The 18,663-nt window shown below is 36.8% G+C and overlaps 1 protein-coding gene across 6 annotated transcripts in view; it reads left to right on the top strand.

The window, feature by feature from the left end:
• PIK3C2A (phosphatidylinositol-4-phosphate 3-kinase catalytic subunit type 2 alpha) overlaps positions 1-18,663 on the top strand; it is a 111,361-nt gene that overhangs the window by 21,572 nt on the left and 71,126 nt on the right. For all 6 annotated transcript variants that reach the window (XR_010946126.1, XM_067749734.1, XM_067749732.1 and 3 more), the window contains exon 2: positions 7,369-8,508. Coding sequence is in view for 5 of the 6 variants with exons in the window: in XM_067749734.1 (XP_067605835.1) it covers positions 7,435-8,508 (1,074 nt within the window). In the remaining variant the exon portion in view is untranslated. The remainder of the gene's footprint in view (positions 1-7,368; positions 8,509-18,663) is intronic.

Below are 18,663 nucleotides of genomic sequence, written 5' to 3' on the forward strand. Positions count from 1 at the left end.
ATCCCTCTGTTGTATATTTATATATTTTTTGTATATTTTTTATGCCACTTAATTTCTTTTGTGGTCTTTATTCCCTTTCTACTTTTATTTTGGTGTTACTTTTCTACTTTCATGAGATGGATGCTTAGTTCATTAAGTTTTCAACCTTTCCAGTTTTCTAGCATCATTTAAAACTCTAAATTTTCCTTTATCTACTGTTGCATGTATCCAGCAAATTTTGGTATGATGAATATTTTTTTCCTTTATCTGTGTGTTTATTATCAGTTTAGTATAAAATTAGGTTTAGTATAACTTTTAAATTGCTATTGCCTCAACATGAGTAAAGGTAAGTGTCTTTACTCTTTTGTGAATTGCTTATTCAAACTCTTTGTCCATCTTTCCATAGGGTTGTTTTCCTTTATGGGCTTTATGTTATATATTACTAAAATAAGTTCTTTCTCTGTGATATGAGTAGCAAATGTTTTTCCCCAGTTTGTTTTTTCATTGACATTTTTAATAGTCAAGTTATTTTTATTTTACTTTTCAGCACCTAGAACAGTGCCTGATTCATAATATACACCCAATGAATATTTACTGAGGAAATGAATAAATTCAGTGGTGCTTGTTTGCCAAACAAAAGTTATTTTTTAAAATGTTTATGTACTTGAATTCTCTTATGGCTTCTAGGTTTTTGAATCACATTACAGCAGCCTTTTTTATGCTGGTGTTATGTAGGAATTCTCTGTTTCTTTGGTTTTATGATTCTTTTTTTAACAGTTAAATATTTAATCTCTTTGTAATTTATCCTGTGTGGTCGATTGTGAAACATTTCTCTATGAAATGTTAACAGTTTTCTAATTGTAAAAAGATTAATTGGAGGGACTTCCCTGGTGGTCCAGTGGCTAAGACTCTGCACTCCCAATGCAAGGGGCCCCGGGTTCAATCCTTGGTCAGGGAACTAGATCCCGCATGCCACAATTAAGAGTTTGCATGCCACAACTAAAGATCCCGTGTGCAACAGCTAAAAGATCCCGCATGCCACAACTGAAGATCCCGCCTGCTGCAACGAAGATCCTGCGTGGTGCAGCTAAGACCTGGTGCAGCTAAGACCTGGCACAGCCAAATAAATAAATGTTTTAAAAAGATTAATTGGAAATTATGTACTTTAAAAATACAAAAGTTACAAGGGATGATAAGGCCTTTGTTAAAAGGTTGTGTGTTATCTATGGGGCATAAAGAAATAAAAATTTTCTTCTCCTGAAAGATAACTAATGGGCAATTGAGATATGTCATTGACTTGAGGGAAGGGGCAACTTTTGGTAAAATAAACTTTTCCTTACCATCCAGAAAGTAATGATGCTTGTTCACCGTGCTTTTTGTTTCTTTCCTCATAAAGTCTAACCTTGTGTTGTCCACTAGCCACCTTTGTGTTGAGCACTTGGTGTGTGGCTAGTCTAAGTTGAAATGTGGTTAGTGTAAAATATATACCAGATTTTGAAGACTTAGTATAAAAAAGTGAAAGTACAGTATCCCATTCATTTTTTTACATTGATTACCTCTTTATAATATTTTGGATATATTGGATTAAACAAAGTTTATTATTAAAATTAATTTCATCTGTTTCTATTAATGTAGCTATAAAAAAATTTAAATTTCTATGTGACTTGCATTCTATTTCTGTTGAACAATGCTACTCTAACCTTATCTCATCCAAAACCTGGACATTCTTCTTTTTTGTCTTTTTGACAGATTTGTATAGTGTCTAATAACAATGTACTTGATTATTATTATTATTATTATTATTTTGGTCATGTGAGTTCTTTCCCCCTCCATGAATCAGAGATAGAATATGCTTTTCTAATGCAGTTTGTCTGTCTGTTTGTTTTTAAGCACAGATGGAGCCCCTCTCTCCTATTTTTACTTTTCTGTTGCCACCTCTCTCCCTCCTAGTTTTCAAGATAATTTTCTCCCACTTCTTGTTTGTTTGTTTTTTTAGGTATTTATTTGGCTGTGTTGGGTCTTAGTTGCAGCACATGAGATCTTCGTCGCGGCATTCAGGATCTTTCATTGTGGCATGTGGGCTCAGTAGTTGCAGTGCATGGGCTCTCTAGTTGTGGTGCATGGGCTCAGTAGTTGAGGCATGCGGGCTCTCTAGCTGTGGCAAGCGGGCTTTAGAGCACGCAGGCTTAGTTGCTCCGCGGCATGTGGGATCTTATTTCCTCGACCAGGTATCGAACCCTCGTCCCCTGCACTGGAAGGTGGATTCTTAACCACTGGACCACCAGGGAAGTCCCACCACTAGTTTATTCTAAACTCAACCACGTGATTTTTCAGTTTTAGTTGAATTATTAATAAATGAGTTCTTTCAGTCTGTTTGTTTCAGAGTTTAGTTTCTCTGATAAAAGAAATGGTGTCTTAAGTTCTCTAGTCATTGATGCATTATGCATTCATTCAACAACTGTAGTATAAGTTTGAGAGTAGAGGATAAATAAAATAAGAATTCATGCCTGCAATGAAATTATAAATTTGCTAGTCATCTGGTGATAATTAACTGATAAATTGATACATATTATAGCTAAATAGCAGTATTAGCTACTTCATGATAGAATTAAAAGAAAATTTATTAATGCAGACAGAAATAACCCTAGGATTGAGGAAGAAAGTTGGTATTTATAAAGGATAAGATGTGTCTAGACACTTATTGATTCCACATAACTGTTAACATAAAAATATATTGTAGTGAATTAGCACTGCCTGGATTTGGGTCCTAATTTCACCACTTGCTAGCTGCTATGAGCTTGGGCAGATTATATGTTTGTATACTAGGGATAATAATAGTAGCTACTTAATAGAATTTGTGAGGATTAAATTAGTTAAAATATTTTGCAATTTTTGAAAATATATGCAATTTTTGCAAATTTTTGCAAAATATATGCAATTTTTGGCATATAGTATCTATATATCTCCAAACACAGGTCTATGTATAGATAGATGTAGATATTTTCTAGAGTTTTAACAAACATTTAACTGCAGTCTTCATAATTTTATTTTTAGTAGTGGCATAATATTCAATCCATGGAGGTACCATAATTTATTTTTCTTTGAGATTCATTTTCATTTTAAAGGAGAATATTGTTGAACTCAAATAATTGTTTTTCCATTTTCTTAGGTTCTTGAATTTTAAGATCAGAAAGCATTTAGATGGGTAGCAGGACTGACTTGTTTTATTTTTGTCTGAGATTTAAATTTAAATTGTAAATGAATGTTAGAAGAAGCCAAGAGCTTTTAAATTAATTCACTTGGGTCTGCAAATGGTATCCAAAAGTTTAACTGAATAGTTTAATTGACCTCTTTTGAAGAATTTTAAAGCAGCTACAGCCTTGTGATCTGCACTGAGTTACTTTATGTTGGGAAATTTTTGGCAGATGGTATACAATCATCATTCAAAAACAAGTTATATTGTCTTTCCCTGCTTGAATTGGGGGAACATTAGCATGGAACATTTCATTTTGAATGAGCATGTTGGAAGTTATTTCCTGCTAAATGTTTGTCATCAAGTGAAGTTTTATTTTCAAAAATTAATGGAGCATGTCAGTGCAGCAGCCTTAGAAAAATAGCTGAGGCACAAGGTTACTTTTGGACAACCGTTTAAGTCCTTTATTATTATCTGAGTATACATGCATAATAATCTTTTGGGAAACTAAAATACGGTATTTTTTTAAGGCCCAAAACTTTAAAATATGGTATTTAGCTGCTAACAGACAGCTGTTACTGGCTACTTAGAGTTGTATTTACTTTAGCATATACTACTTTGAGTTGGAGCTAGGGATAGAGCAAGCAAATGTATTGGTGATGTATAAAAACATCACCAATCGTATAAAAACACCACAAATGAAATGACTCATTTCTCTTGTCATATATCCATACACTTGTGCCACCTGAAATCCCTTCTCCAAGACTCCAATAGCCTTCATTCCCTCCTGTTAAAACACATGTTAATTAAATTAAGTTCCATGTTTATTAAGCAAGGTGCTTTTAAATGTAGTGGGGAAAAAAAAATGAACAAACTAGGCTTCCCTGCTTAAGAAGCTTATTTTAGTCTGTCTGGGTAGAGATTTCTGTGTTAATCAAAATACTTTTGGTTATCATGGAAAAAAGTAATTTTAAACGGGCTTACGCAAGGAGAGGGATTTATTGGCTTACATAAATGAAAAGACTGGCCTTAGACATGGGTTGGATCCAGATGTTTAATGTAATAGCTAGAATTTATCTAATTTATCTTAGCTCAGCTTTCTTCTGGCTTGGGTTCATTCTCAGGTAATATCTCCTCAAGCGGTGGCAAAGATGGCCAAAACAGCTCCAGCCTTACATCCTATCAGCTTAGCAACCTCAGTGATAAGCTTCTTTTCCAAATAGTTCCAGAAATTCTGTAGTTAGCTCTGGCCAGACTTGGATCTTCTGGAGTTGGGGTAGGGTCGAGCGGGAGTAAGGATAGTCCAGCTTAATTCAAAGTAGATGAAACAAAAGAAAGATAAGTGGTGTCCAAAAGTTATAGATTCTACTACCAGAAGAAAGGATGCTGAGCATGCAAAAACAGCATACAAAGTAAAGATAAAAATTTTTAGTTGAGCTAAAAAGATAAATTCTGGTAGGAGCTGCTTAAGTAAAGCCTCAGACAGGAGACTGTATTTTGAATTGGGCCCTAAAGGACAAGTAGAATTTTTCTAAGGCAGAGTAAGTAAAGAAAGGACTTTCTAGGTCACTCATTCAAGACGTTTGGCAGTGAAAGGAGAAAATTAAATTGAAAGCTACTGGAGTCTAAAGGGGAATGTTAGATTTTTTATCCTCAGTATGGAGAAAACTTGAGCATTTTTGTGGTAGAGGAGCAGAAGCAAGTAAAGGAGAGATTGATAATACAAAGGAGGCAGTCATTGATAAAGAAGGGGAATTCAATAGGATTAAGGATATAAGTGGAGGAGGCATCCTTAGAAAGGAAAAGGGGCTATTCATTCTCTGAGGATGTGTGAAGGAAGGTAGTAGTGGTAACTGTGGAGGTTAAAACAGAAATTTTCTATTAAATATGTAAGTGACTTCAGTTTTGTTTTCTAAAAGTAAGAAGAAAAGGTGTATGTTATCTACCCATTCCAAAATGATTTTGTGGGTTAGCAGTTTGACTTGAACTCAAGCTGGGTGGTTTCTTCTGCTGGTCTTGCCTTGGGTCACTCAGGTGGCTGTGGTCATCTCAACTGTGGACAGATGGTCTAAGATGGTGTCTGCACTCACATGCTTGGTGGTTGATGCTGGCTGTTGGCTGGATCTCTTTCTCTTTGTGCTCTCTCATCCTATGTGAGCATTTACATGGCAGTGGCTGCACTCAGGTAAGGAAGAGCTGAAGCAGTTGGGCTTCTTATGATAGGTTTAGAACTCTCACAACGTCAATTCTTTCACATTCTGTTGGTCAAAGCAAGTCACAAGGCCGACTGAGATCAAGTAGAGAAATAGACCCCACCTCTTTATGGGAGGAACAACAAAGTTGCATTGCAGAGCGGCTGTATATACGGGAATGGGAAGAATTTGTACCCATTCCCCCCCACCCAACATTTTATTGTGAAAACTTTCAGTCATGAGGCCAAGCTGAAAGAATTTCAAAGTGAATACCCACATATCTACCACCTAGATTCTACTATTAACATTTTCCTATACTTGCTTTATCATTATTTATCCATGTATCATCCCTCTATCAATTTATCTTATTTTTGATGCATTTCAAAATAAATTGTAGATGTTAGTACTTTTCTCTAAGTACTTCGTGCATATTTAGCAAGTCAGTATTCAGTTTTTTCTTTTCACAAAACATTTATATACAGTGACGTGTACAGACTTTAAGTGTACATCATACCTAGTTTTGCAGCCTGCCAGGGAAGGGAAAAATTTGGAATAGCTTTTCAGTGCAATGCCTCAGAAACTCAACTGTAGTTGTATAAAAGAATTGCAGATGATGTCTTTCTTGACTGCCTTTCTTCATGTCATCACTAATAACTTTTTCACTTAGTATACCTCAACACTTAGGATTTTCATTTGTGTTACATTAATTTGAATTCACTTTGGAATTTCCCTACATACTTTCATTAAGCATTTATTGAGCACATATTGTAGATAAGCACTGTACTAGAAAAAGGATGTAAACAGGAGCTCTCTTGCTTTATATTCAAACTAGGTGTATCTCAAATCAGATCAGATTAACAGTAGATGCCATTTATTTAATGCTTATGCTTAAGGCCTATGATAGACACTTTTAGTTGCATTGTTTCATTTTTAATTCTTTGTAATTTGGGAAATAGATACTTTCTCATATTTTAAAAGTTAGGAAACTAGGCATGTGGAAAAGTTATCACTTGCCCAAGGCCTTACAGCATCATAAATAAAGGTGATATGACTCCAGAACCCACATTTAGTCCCTGTATCTTATTGATTAGAAGCAGGAAATATGCCCTCTGTTGCACAGTAGATAACTAACCCTTTAATTGGTCATTTTGCTTCATAGGGTAGTCTTGATCTGAATTAAGTATTTATTTTAAATAGAGGACTATAAATGTTTATTAACTGATCATGAGAAAGTTTACTAAACTATCTTCTAGTTTATGAATAGATACTTTAGCAATTGGAAAAGGAGAAATTTTAGTATCATAACTATTGATTTAACTGCAGATAATTAGAAGTGTGATCAGAACTATGTGACAGATTCAGCCATAATTTAACCTTTGAGTGCAGTATTACAGTTTCTTATAGCCTTAACACTTATCATATTATTCTAATCTATGTTACAGTATACATTTTTAAAATTTCTAGAATATTATAAGCCCTAAATTTTTTATATGATGATTTGATAAAATAATAGTTACTTGATTTTATTTACTAGGTGTTGAATACTTTTATTGCTAATTGGCTTTTGAGCAATTTTACAAATAGTAAAAGATTGAAACCATTTTGACTTGCTATTTGCATAACAGTAAACTGTGTCTGAACTCTTGAAAATTTGTGACTAGCACTTAAGCCATTTTATGCCGAGAATTCTGCCAGAAGTGCAACTGGTTAATGGCAGCCAGTGTGACAACTGAAGTGACAGCTTCTTGAGTTCATTTACTGTGTTAGCTTTCCTGTTAGGTCAGGGAATGGGATAAAGTCATGTATGTCTAAACATGTCTCTTAACCCAACAGTGTATAAGGTGTTTTAAAAGTGTTCCTTCACCAAGATTTTCCCTATTTCATTTCATTTCGTGGTATGTTTGTAAGTGGCATTAAATCCTAAATCATATGTGGTAGATTACAAACAAAACAAATTCGTGTTTTAAAAATCTAATCGAGTGTTATATTTATTTTTACGTGCAGGTCTTGCTATTTTGGAAGCTACAAGAAAAAAAATAGATTGGAGAAGGTTTGGTCTTTTAAGTGGACATGGCTCAGATATCCAACAACAATGGGTTTAAGCAGTGTTCATCTTCACAGCTGGAACCAACAAGAACAAAAGATGTGGGCAAAGAAGAAGCATTACAGATGGAAGCAGAGGCTTTAGCAAAACTGCAAAAGGATAGACGGGTGACCGATAACCAGAGAGGCTGTGAGTGGTCAAGCAGCACCAGACAAAAAGCACAAGTTTATAGCAAACAGGATTATGATCTCATGGTGTTTCCTGAATCAGATACCCAAAAAAGAGCAGTAGATATTGATGTAGAAAAGCTTACCCAAGCTGAACTTGAGAAACTATTGCTGGATGACAGTTTCGAGACTAGAAGAACACCTGTATTGCCAGTTACTCCTGTTCTGAGCCCTTCATTTTCAGCACAGCTGTATCTTAGACCTGCTATTCAGAGAGGACAGTGGCCACCTGGATTATCTGGGCCTTCCAGTTACTCTTTACCTTCTGTTTACCAGTCAACTTACAGTAGTAAACAGACTGTATTCCAAAATGGCTTCAATCCAAGAATGCCTACTTTTCCATCCACAGAACCTATATATTTAAGACTTCCAGGGCAGTCTCCATATTTTTCATATCCTTTGACACCCACCACACCCTTTCATCCACAAGGAAGCTTACCTATCTATCGTCCAGTAGTCAGTCCTGACATGGCAAAGCTGTTTGACAAAATAGCTAGTACATCAGAATTTTTAAAAAATGGAAAAGCAAGGACTGATTTGGAGATAACAAATTCAAAAGCTACTATCAGCAATCTACAGGTGTCTCCAAAGTCTGAAGATATCAGTAAGTTTGACTGGTTAGACTTGGATCCTCTAAGTAAGCCTAAGGTGGACAGTGTAGAGGTATTGGACCATGAAGAAGAGAAAAATATACCAGGTTTGCTAGCAGACGATCCTTGGGATGCTGTTCTTCTTGAAGAGAGATCACCAGCAAGTTGTCACCTTGAAAGAAAGGTGAATGGAAAATCTCTTTCTGGGGCAACAGTAACAAGAAGCCAGTCTTTAAATATTCGAACAACTCAGCCTACAAAAGTCCAGGGCCAAATATCTCAGGTATAGTCTTTTCTTACTCACTTCTCAAACTTAGTGTAACAGAGAATTCATATTTGTGTACATAATTTATTTGGTAAAAGAAATATTTTTTATGTTGAATTTTGTTTTCTTAAGTATACTGTGAATGTTAGATTGTGTGGAAAAGGATTAAATGTGTTTAGGCAAATTGAAAAAAAATTTTTTAAATTAAAAATTAAAAAAAAAATTTTGGCTGTGGTGGGTCTTTGTTGCTGCATGTGGGCTTTCTCTAGTTGCGGTGAGCAGGGACTACTCTTTGTCACAGTGCACAGGCTTCTCATTGTGATGGCTTCTCTTGTTGCAGAGCATGGGCTCTAGGCACGCAGGCTTCAGTAGTTGCAATGTGTGGGCTCAGTAGTTGTGGCATGTGGGCCCTAGAGTGCACGGGCTTCGGTAGTTGCGGCTCATGGGCTAAGTAGTTGTGGTGCGCAGGCTCTAGGGCGTGCGGGCTTCAGTAGTTGCGGCACGAGGGTTCAGTAGTTGTGTCTTGTGGGCATAGTTGCTCTGCAGCATGTGGAATCTTCCCAGACCTGGGATTGAACCCGTGTCCCCTGCAGATTCTTAACCACTGCGCCACCAGGGAAGTCCCAGGCAGATTGAAAAATTGCTTACTATTAATATTATCTTTTCTAGGATTGTGGATTTTGAAAACCTATAATCAAGGATCTGGCTTTCACTCATAGGCATTAAAAATAATTTTTATCTGTCTCTCCTTGTCCATTCATTATATGTGGTCCTACTTTCTTTTCCTTATTGCCTTTATTTTTCAGGGTAAATAAGGAATTTTGGTTTTTAACCCCATTATAGAAATTCTCATGTATATTGTTTTGTTGTTTTTAACCATGAATGAATGAATGAGTAGAAGAAAGGGAGGGAGGGAGGAGGGAAGGAAGGAAGTGAGGGAGGGAGGAAGGAAGGAAGGAAGGAAGGCCCCAGAGAGATGGGAGAAAAGCCATTTAAAGGACTCTCTTTAAACACCTGTATTGATATAAGTGAAGAAAAGAACTGTAGTCTATATAGCATAGTTGCTGAGTTCATATAGTCTTACTGTCTGGAAAAATTAGTTAAGGGTGCCTGGGACAGGATGTCTTCTCTTAGAAGAGAAGCAGCAGGGTTTAGACTTTTCCTTTCCATAGATAGTATACCACTGAAGATTTGTATTTTGCTCTTATGGTATCTGTGGATTCTAGGAATGTTTAAGCCTCATTCTTACCTTAATGTGAATCATATCATTCAGCTAATTAGATCAGCATTTGGCTACTGTTTAGGCACTGAGATTCAACTAGCATTTAGGGGAGGATAAGCAAATTTTGCATGATTTGGATGGGTTTATGTTGAATTGTTGATTCTTAAAAACCATTTTAGATGTCTTGGGAGAAAAAAGCAGATATTAAGAAGGTTAAGAAAAAAGGATGAGGATTTCTTTGGATAACACAATCAGAACCCAGAAAAATCTTAACCAGTGCAGTGTTTTCCAAATGTATTTTGACTACCGCTCCCCACTAAGAAATACCTGTTATTAAGGTCTCTTAAGCTTTTCAGTACTGTTTACAAATTTAGTAACAGAATTTCTTAACACCTTTCAATTTAAAAGTCACAGGTTAATTTCACAGCTTAAATTGGAATCATAAATATTTATTCTAATGTCATATTATTTACTCTTAATATTCTATGTCATCTTGTCATGATTTTTGTCTTTGTATTTACAAATAACAGTCATTTCCTAAAGTATTTGAAAGGAGAAGGGAAAACTTTAAGCCAAATCAGGAAGTGTGGGCGGGGGGCTTATACCTAGTAGTGGAGCTGCTGGTTATTCTGTGCTTAGCTTTTTGAGGAACCAGCAAACTCTTTTCCATAGTGGCTGCATCATTTTACATTCCCCCCAGCAATGTATGAGAGTTCCATTTCTTCACATGCTTGCCAACACTTGTTATTTGACAGTTTTTTGGATTATAGCCATCCTGATGGATGTGAAGTGATATCTCATTGTGATTTTGATTTTGATTTCTCTGTTGACTAGTAGTGTTGAGTATCTTTTCATATGATTATTGGCCACTTCTGTATCTTTTTCGAAGAAATGTCTATTTGTCATTTGCCCATTTTAAAAATTGGGTTGTTCATAGCTTTATTCATAATAGCCAAAAAGTGAAACAACCCAAAATGTCCATCAGCTGATGAATGGGTAAAAGCAAAAGCGGTATGTCTGTACAATGGAATATTATTCACCCATACAAAGGAATGAAGCCCTGATATATGCTGCAACATGGATGAACCTTGAAAACATTGTAAGTGAAAGAAGCCAGACACAAAAAAACATGTATGATTCAATTTATATGATATGTCCAGAAAAGGCAAATCCATAGAGAAAGAAAGCAGATTAGTGTTTGTTGGGGGGGTTGGAGGAAAGAGGGAATGGGGAATCGTTGCTTAATGGGTACAGGGATCTTTTTGGGGGGGGTGATGAAAGTGTTCTGGAATTAGAACATTTCAGTGTTCTTACCATAGTGGTGATGGTCACATACCATTATGAATGTACTGTGAGCCAACAAATTGTACATTTTTAAATGGTTAATATGGCAGTTTTTATGTTCTATGAACTTTACCTCATTTTTTTTTTTTTTTTTAAAGGAAGACACTGGTCCCCCTGATCCTCCCATCTTGCTCAGGCCAGGTTACTGCCGGATTCACATTTGGGTCAGTGTTCCAATAGAGAGATCCCTCTCTAACTGTGGATCTCCTTTTTATGGATTTAGCATGAAGGCATGGTGTTTGACACCGTGTAGTCTGGATTAGGGGTATCAGAAGTAGTTTGGGAAGGGCAGCTGCCAGTAACTGGAGATCTCAGGAGCTAGGGAAAGTTGCAGTCTCTGCTATCAGGGAAAAAGAAGCCCCTGGTCCTAAAGGGAGCTGAGTTTAGGCTCAGCCCTCCCACTGGTAGAAGGCAGAGCCCCTGATTGTCCAGGCAACCCAGAGTGAGCATCCAGGTCACTTTCAAATAATACTCCTGCTCCTTGCATCACACCTTCATGGGTATGCATTTGCACCTCTACAATATATGCATTGTAGCCACAATACATAGGTTATCTTGAATTTAATAAAATATTTATAAATGACTTTGGTTTATTTCATTATCTCTGGATCTCTAATTCTAACTTTCCCAGCAGTGGAAATTCATTTATTCACTAAGGGAAATAGATTATTCCAGATGAGCTGAAATTACCATTCCAGGTGAACTCTGGTTATCATCTTAAACTAGTTGAGGTTTCTGGGTCTACCAGAATTACTTGCTATCAATGATCCAAGACTGGACTCAGAACCTAAGAGCTACATGCTTTTTATCTGTGCTGTAAATGTTCAAACTGAACTCTTTTTTTTAATAATCACTGAGACAATAGAGAGTTCCTAAGAATCCTATGAGATCAGAGTGACCCATACCTATTTCACAGTTGAAGAAACTGAAATGTGAAGAAGTTAAGGAATTATTAATTTTTTCATGTAATAATGGTATTGTAATTAGTTAAATGAACTCGTATTTTAGAGATATTTAAGATGATAACCACAGTTATCTAGTCTAACCAACTTTATTTCATGAATGAAGAAACTTAGATCCAGAGGGTGACTTATCTCCAATTAATATTTTCTTCTTCAGTTTCTTTGTAACTTAAAACCTGTGGCGTAGATTGCCAGTGCTTTTGCTGCAAAACACTTGCTTCCTTTCCCTGTTGCCCTCTATAGTTTAGACTGGTCACTTCTGGTTCAACCGATGTTTTCTCCACCCCTTCCTTTGGTGGGGGCAGGGCTGTGATACTCATTTATATCCCTTTCATTGTCTCTCTGCATACATCTTTTCCTACTCATTTTTAATATTTGTCACAGTATCATCTTGATATTTTCCCTATTTGGGGTACTTTCAGAAATCATCTTGCAGGACTGATGAGGATAGGTAGTTTCCTAAAGATAAGAAAAGAATTCCCCTAACAAGATCTGGGAAATCAGATCACATGGGAGTTGCAGAGAATTACTGCTTGTTCAAACTCCAGGAATCAGGCTTCTAGGCAAGTTTTAGCAGAAACATGTTCTTAGATTTTGTTTAAAGTACAGGGGGAAGGATCAAGGAGTAATCAAATTGGTTGCGAGAGACATGAGTCAAAGCCAGGTAAGCAAAAATAACATGACTTGATCAGCTGATCAATCAGAGACGGGAGCTAGATTACTACAGTGTACATGAGTAGCTTTACTAAATGGCACAGTGTCTGAATTGAGGTGGCTTAGGCTCCTTAAAGGAGTTTAACTGTGGCATGGCTGAGGAGGTATGTAGTTGTTGATCATTCTGTTATACTCTGCTCTTTTATTTTTTTTATTTTTTAATAAATTTATTTATTTATTTTTAGCTGCGTTGGGTCTTCGCTGCTGTGCGCGGGCTTTCTCTGGTTGCGGCTAGCGGGGGCTACTCTTCGTTGTGGTGCGCAGGCTTCTCATTGCGGTGGTTTCTTTTGTTGCAGAGCACGGGCTCTAGGCACGCAGGCTCAGTAGTTGTGGCTCGCGGGCTCTAGAGTGCAGGCTCAGTAGTTGTGGCACATGGGCTTAGTTGCTCCGTGGCATGTGGGATCTTCCCGGACCAGGGCTCGAACCCGTGTCCCCTGCATTGGTAGGCGGATTCTTAACCACTGTGCCACCAGGGAAGTCCTCTCTGCTCTTTTAAAACCCCATGTAATAATTATGTTTGAGCACCACATTCTAAAAGGGACCAGTGGTAGACTAGAGTGTGTCTTGAGAAGACTACAGTGTTCAGGATCTAGAAGCTATGCTATTTAAGGAACTGTTGAAAAGATTGGAGATATTTTGCCTGAAGAAGCAAATATTAATTGGAGCTAATTCACACTCTGAATCTGAGTTTCTTCATCTATAATATAAAGTTAGTTGGACTAGATAATTTCTGAGATCCTTTCAGGAATAATATTTAAAGTTTGGAAAGTTGCCCTGTAAAAGAGGAAGTTGACTTTTTTTCTTTTAAAGTTTTATGTTTGGGACATAGGTTCTCAAAGCAGTTCAGGAAGTAGAATACCTGAAAATCATGGTATTCTTGTAAAACAAAGGTGAAATAGTTATGTTCTAAGTTTTCCAATACATTAAGTGCGTTGCTTTGTGCAAATTACATGGTACGTTGTACTAGATTTTGTTTTTGTTTTTGCGGTACGCGGGCCTCTCACTGTTGTGGCCTCTCCCGTTGCGGAGCACAGGCTCCGGACGCGCAGGCTCAGCGGCCATGGCTCACGAGCCCAGCCGCTCTGCGGCATGTGGGATCTTCCCGGACCGGGGCACGAACCCGTGCCCCCTGCATCGGCATGCGGACTCTCAACCACTGCGCCACCAGGGAAGCCCTGTGCTAGATTTTAATAGACAAGTGGTAGCAGGTGTAAAAGTTAAAATAACCTTTCATAGAAAGCTTAAAATTATGCAAGTCCTAGTTGTTTATATTTTTCTCTATGAATTGAGAAATTCAGTTTAGTAACTTAGTTTTAAAATTCATTGTCCCAAAAAGTAGAACAAGGACCAATGGGGAATAAAACTCAAAGAGGCAGATATACAGTTAAATATCAATAAAGGAACTTATAAATAGCCATTTGGTAATGGTTCCTCTCAGGTGGTCAATGCATAGTTATTGGAGGTCTTTAATCAGAGGTTTAGTGTGCAGTTGTTACAAGTGCTATAAAAGGATTTTTATTTTCAAAGAAAAGTTCTAAGCCCTTTTATTAACACTAAAATTTCATCATTTTGTTTGTGTACAAGAAGATAAAGTTTGGTTTGATTTAGACCAAAAGGGGGAGGTAAACAGAACACTAATAATAGGCTGATTTAAGAAGTCTGTGACACAAACATTGGCGTGGAACTTTTAATTTTTCACACACCATTCATCTCTATTTAAAAACTTTTCCCTGAGGTTCATATTTTTTGTTGGGAAATAAGATTGCAATGCCTATTCTTTATAATTACATTACATACTTCAGTGTTCATTTCCTGTAAGAATTTTATGCTTTGTGGTAAAAACTCTGAAGGGTATTTTTCTTCTCACTCAGCAGTCTTACTTCCTATTTCCTTCTAGTGTCTTTTGTCCATAATAATCTAAATACTTTAGTTCAAATTTTTGTTTTCAAAACCAGGAAAAGGCATAGTACTTAAAACTGTCTTCTGGCAATTTAAGTTTAAATCACACTTTTAGTTAATAGCTATAATTTAGCTACTTTGAATAGATCCCAAAGATTTTAGTAGTGAATGAAATTATTTTCATAGAAATGGTTTTGCAAAGTTCTGTGGCTATTGACTTTTTCTAAAAGTTGATTATATTAACACTATAAACATGTATATCCCCATTAGCACAATGTCTAACGTTAATTTTAAAGAAGAGGTAAAGTTGAATAAAATGTGGTTTTTCATTGTCTAGCTGAATATAGTACATTAGTTGAGTAGATTACTGAAGTCTCTATAAAATTTTGGTAACGAAGTAACCAACTTTGTTCTGAAAAGCAGCTGATAAAATGTTTATATTTAATGCTTAAAATACATTTATTGAAAACTTGGTGTTCCATCTAATTTCTGGGGTAAGATGGCATGAACCTGGGAGTTGTTTAGGTGTAAAGCTTTCCCATATTCTTTTTTTTTTTGGACATGGTTTCATTTTTTTTTTAATTAATTAATTTTTGGCTGGGTTGGGTCTTCATTTCTGTGCGAGGGCTTTCTCTAGTTGCGGCAAGCGGGGGCCAGTCTTCATCGCGGTGCGCGGGCCTCTCTCTGTCGCAGCCTCTCTAGTTGCGGAGCACAAGCTCCAGACGCGCAGGGCTCAGTAGTTGTGGCTCACGGGCCTAAATGCTCTGCAGCATGTGGGAGGATCCTCCCAGACCAGGGCTCGAACCCGTGTCCCCTGCATTAGCAGGCAGATTCTCAACCACTGCGCCACCAGGGAAGGCCCTCCCATATTCTTATAACTGCTTTATAGAGTATGCACTGATAAGTTTTTGTGAATTATTGCAAACCTGCATCACTTTCCTTAAACCCTTAATTTACCCTTTCCACCTCTCCTTGACCTCACTACCTTTTTAAAAAATTGAATTATAATTGACCTACAACACTGTTAGTTCCAGGTGCACAACATAATTTAGTGACTTGGCATTTCTGTACATTACAAAATGATCACCATGATAAGTTTAGTTACCATTTGTCACTATGCAAAGTTACTACAATATTATTGACAGTATTCCTCATGCTTTACATTTATCCTCCTGACTCATTTATTTAGTAATTGGAAGTTTGTACCACTTAATTTCCTTCACCTGTTTCATTCCCCCACTCCCAGCCCCCGCCCCTGACCTCCCCTCTGTTCTTTTTCTTCTTCTTTTTTTTTAAAAAAAGATTTATTTATTTAGGCTGTGCTGGGACTTAGTTGTGGCATGTGGACTTCTTAGTTGTGGCATACGAAGTGTTAGTTGCAGCATGCATGCAGGATCTAGTTCCCTGACCAGGGATCGAACCTGGGCCCCCTGCACTGGGAGCATGGAGTCTTACCCACTGGACTACCAGGGAAGTCCCTCCCCTCTGTTCTTTATGTCTGTGAACCTGTTTCTGTTTTGTTATATTTATTCATTTGTATTGTTTCTTAGGTTTCACATATAAATGAAATCATACGGTATTTCTCTGTCTGACTTATTTCAGTTAGTATAATAACCTCTAGGTCCATCCATGTTGTCCCAAATGGTGAGATTTCTTTTCTTTTTTTAATGGTTGAGTAATATTCCATTGTATGTATATACCACATCTTTATCCATTCATCTGTCAGTAGACACTTAGGTTGCTTCCATATCTTGGCTGTTGTAAATAATGCTGCAGTGAACATAGGGGTGCATGTATCTTGTCAAATTACTGTTTCCGTTTTCTTCACAAAAATACCCAAAAGTGGAATTGCTGGATCTTATGGTAGTTCTATTTTTAATTTTTTGCGGAAAAAAATACTGTTTTCCATAGTGGCTGTATCAATTTACATCCTGCCAGCAGTGCACTAGGGTACCCTTTTCTCCACATCCTCACCAGCACTTGTTATTTGTTGTCTCTTTGACAATAGCCATTCTGACAGGTGTGAGGTGATACTTCATTGTGGTTTTGATTTGCATTTCCCTGCTGGTTAGTGATGTTAAGCATCTTTTCATGTGTCTGTTGGCCACTATACCTTCTTTTGAAAAATGCCATTTTTTAAATCAAATTGTTTTTTTGATATTGAGTTGTATGAGTTCTTTGTATATTTTGAATATTAACCCCTTATCAGCTGTATCCTTTACAAATATCTTCTCCGGTTCAGTAGACCACCTGCTCATTTTGTTGATGTTTGCTTTGCTGTACAAAAGCTTTTTAGTTTGGTGTAGTACCATTTATTTATTTTTGCTTTTGTTTCCCTTGCCTAAGGAGACATATTCAAAAAAATATTGCTAAGATTGATGTCAAAGAGCATACTGCCTGATTTGTTCCAAAAGTTTTATGGTTTCAGGTCTTACATTTAAGTCTTTAATTTATTTTGAATTTAATTGTGTATATGGTGAGAGAAAGTCCAGTTTGATCCTTTTTCATGTAGCTGTCCAGTTTTCCCAGCACCATTTATTGAAGAGGCTATCCTTTTCCCCATTATATATTCTTGCCTCCTTTGTCATAGGTTAATTCACCACGTAAGTGTGGGTTTATTTCTGGGCTGTCTGTTCTGGTCCATTAATTGATGTTTCTGGTTTTGTGCTGGTACCATACTGTTTTGATTACTGTAGCTTTGTAGGGTAGTTTGAAATCAGGGAGCATGATACCTCCAGTTTTGTTCTTCTTTCTCAGGATTGTTTCGACTATTGGGGGGGTCTTTTGTGTTTCCACACACATTTTAGAATTGTTTGTTCTAGTTCTGTAAAGAATGCCTTTGGTGTTTTTTTTTTTTTTTTTTTTGACTGTGCTGCACAGCATGCGGGATCTTAGTTCCCTGAGCAGGGATCGAATCTGTGCCACCTGCAGTGGAAGCGCAGAGTCTTAACCACTGGACTGCCAGGGAAGTCCTGCCATTGGTATTTTGTTAAGGATTGTATTGAATCTGTAGATTGCTTTGGGTATTATGGCCATTTTAACAATATTAATTCTTCCAATCCATGAATACAGTATATATTTCCACTTGTGTCATCTTCACTTTCTTTCATCGGTATCTTATAGTTTCCCGAGTACAGTTCTTTTACCTGTATTGGTTAGGTTTATTCCTAGGTATTTTATTATAATATTTTTGACACAACTGTAAATGGGATTGTTTTCTTAATTTCTCCTTCTGCCAGTTCTTGTTAGTGTATAGAAATACAACAGATTTCTATATATTAATTTTGTATCCTACTGAATTCATTTATTAGGTCTAACAGTTTTTTGGTGGCATCTTTAGGATTTTCTCTGTATCATATGTCATATGCAAACAGTGACAATTTTACTTCTTCCTTTCCAATTTGGATTCCTCTTCTTTTTCTTGTCCGATTGCTCTGGCTAGGACTTCCAGTTACCTTTTTTTTTTTTTTTAAATAGTGAAGTTATGGTTATTCTTTGTATGCACTTGCCCACCTCAGATTTATTCGCCTCTTCTTTCTGGTTTGCAGGGAAGAGATATTCCTTCTCTTTTCTCAAACTTAACTCTTTCACCTCTTTTCTTGTTCCTGTCTCCCCAAAGTATTTTTTACGATTATTCTTCAAAGTGGAATTTGTACTTACTGCTTTTCCAGTCCCTCAACATCCTCTCTTGTTCCTACTATATTGCAGAAACTTGTTTCTGGTAGTATGAATACTAATTGCCAATCTAGTGACCATACTCACTGTCCATCCTTATTGCTTCATTTGCAACAATTGACCACGTTCCTTTCTTGAAACTTCTCTTGTATTGCCGTAGTTAAATCTACTTCCTAGTTTTCCTCCTGTAATCTTTGAATCGTTTTCCTTGTCTAGTTTCTAAATATAGGCACTCCCCCAAGGTTTTGTTTTTGGTTGTTTTTAATATATCTGTTCTCTCTCGGTCAGTGCTTTATTCTTGAGGCTCTGAGATAGAGTTTGAAAGCTGCTGATCTAGACTCCTTGGCTGTCTATGGT

This window comes from Pseudorca crassidens, chromosome 9 (assembly GCF_039906515.1).
Source record: "Pseudorca crassidens isolate mPseCra1 chromosome 9, mPseCra1.hap1, whole genome shotgun sequence".
Taxonomy (NCBI): Eukaryota; Metazoa; Chordata; class Mammalia; order Artiodactyla; family Delphinidae; genus Pseudorca; species Pseudorca crassidens.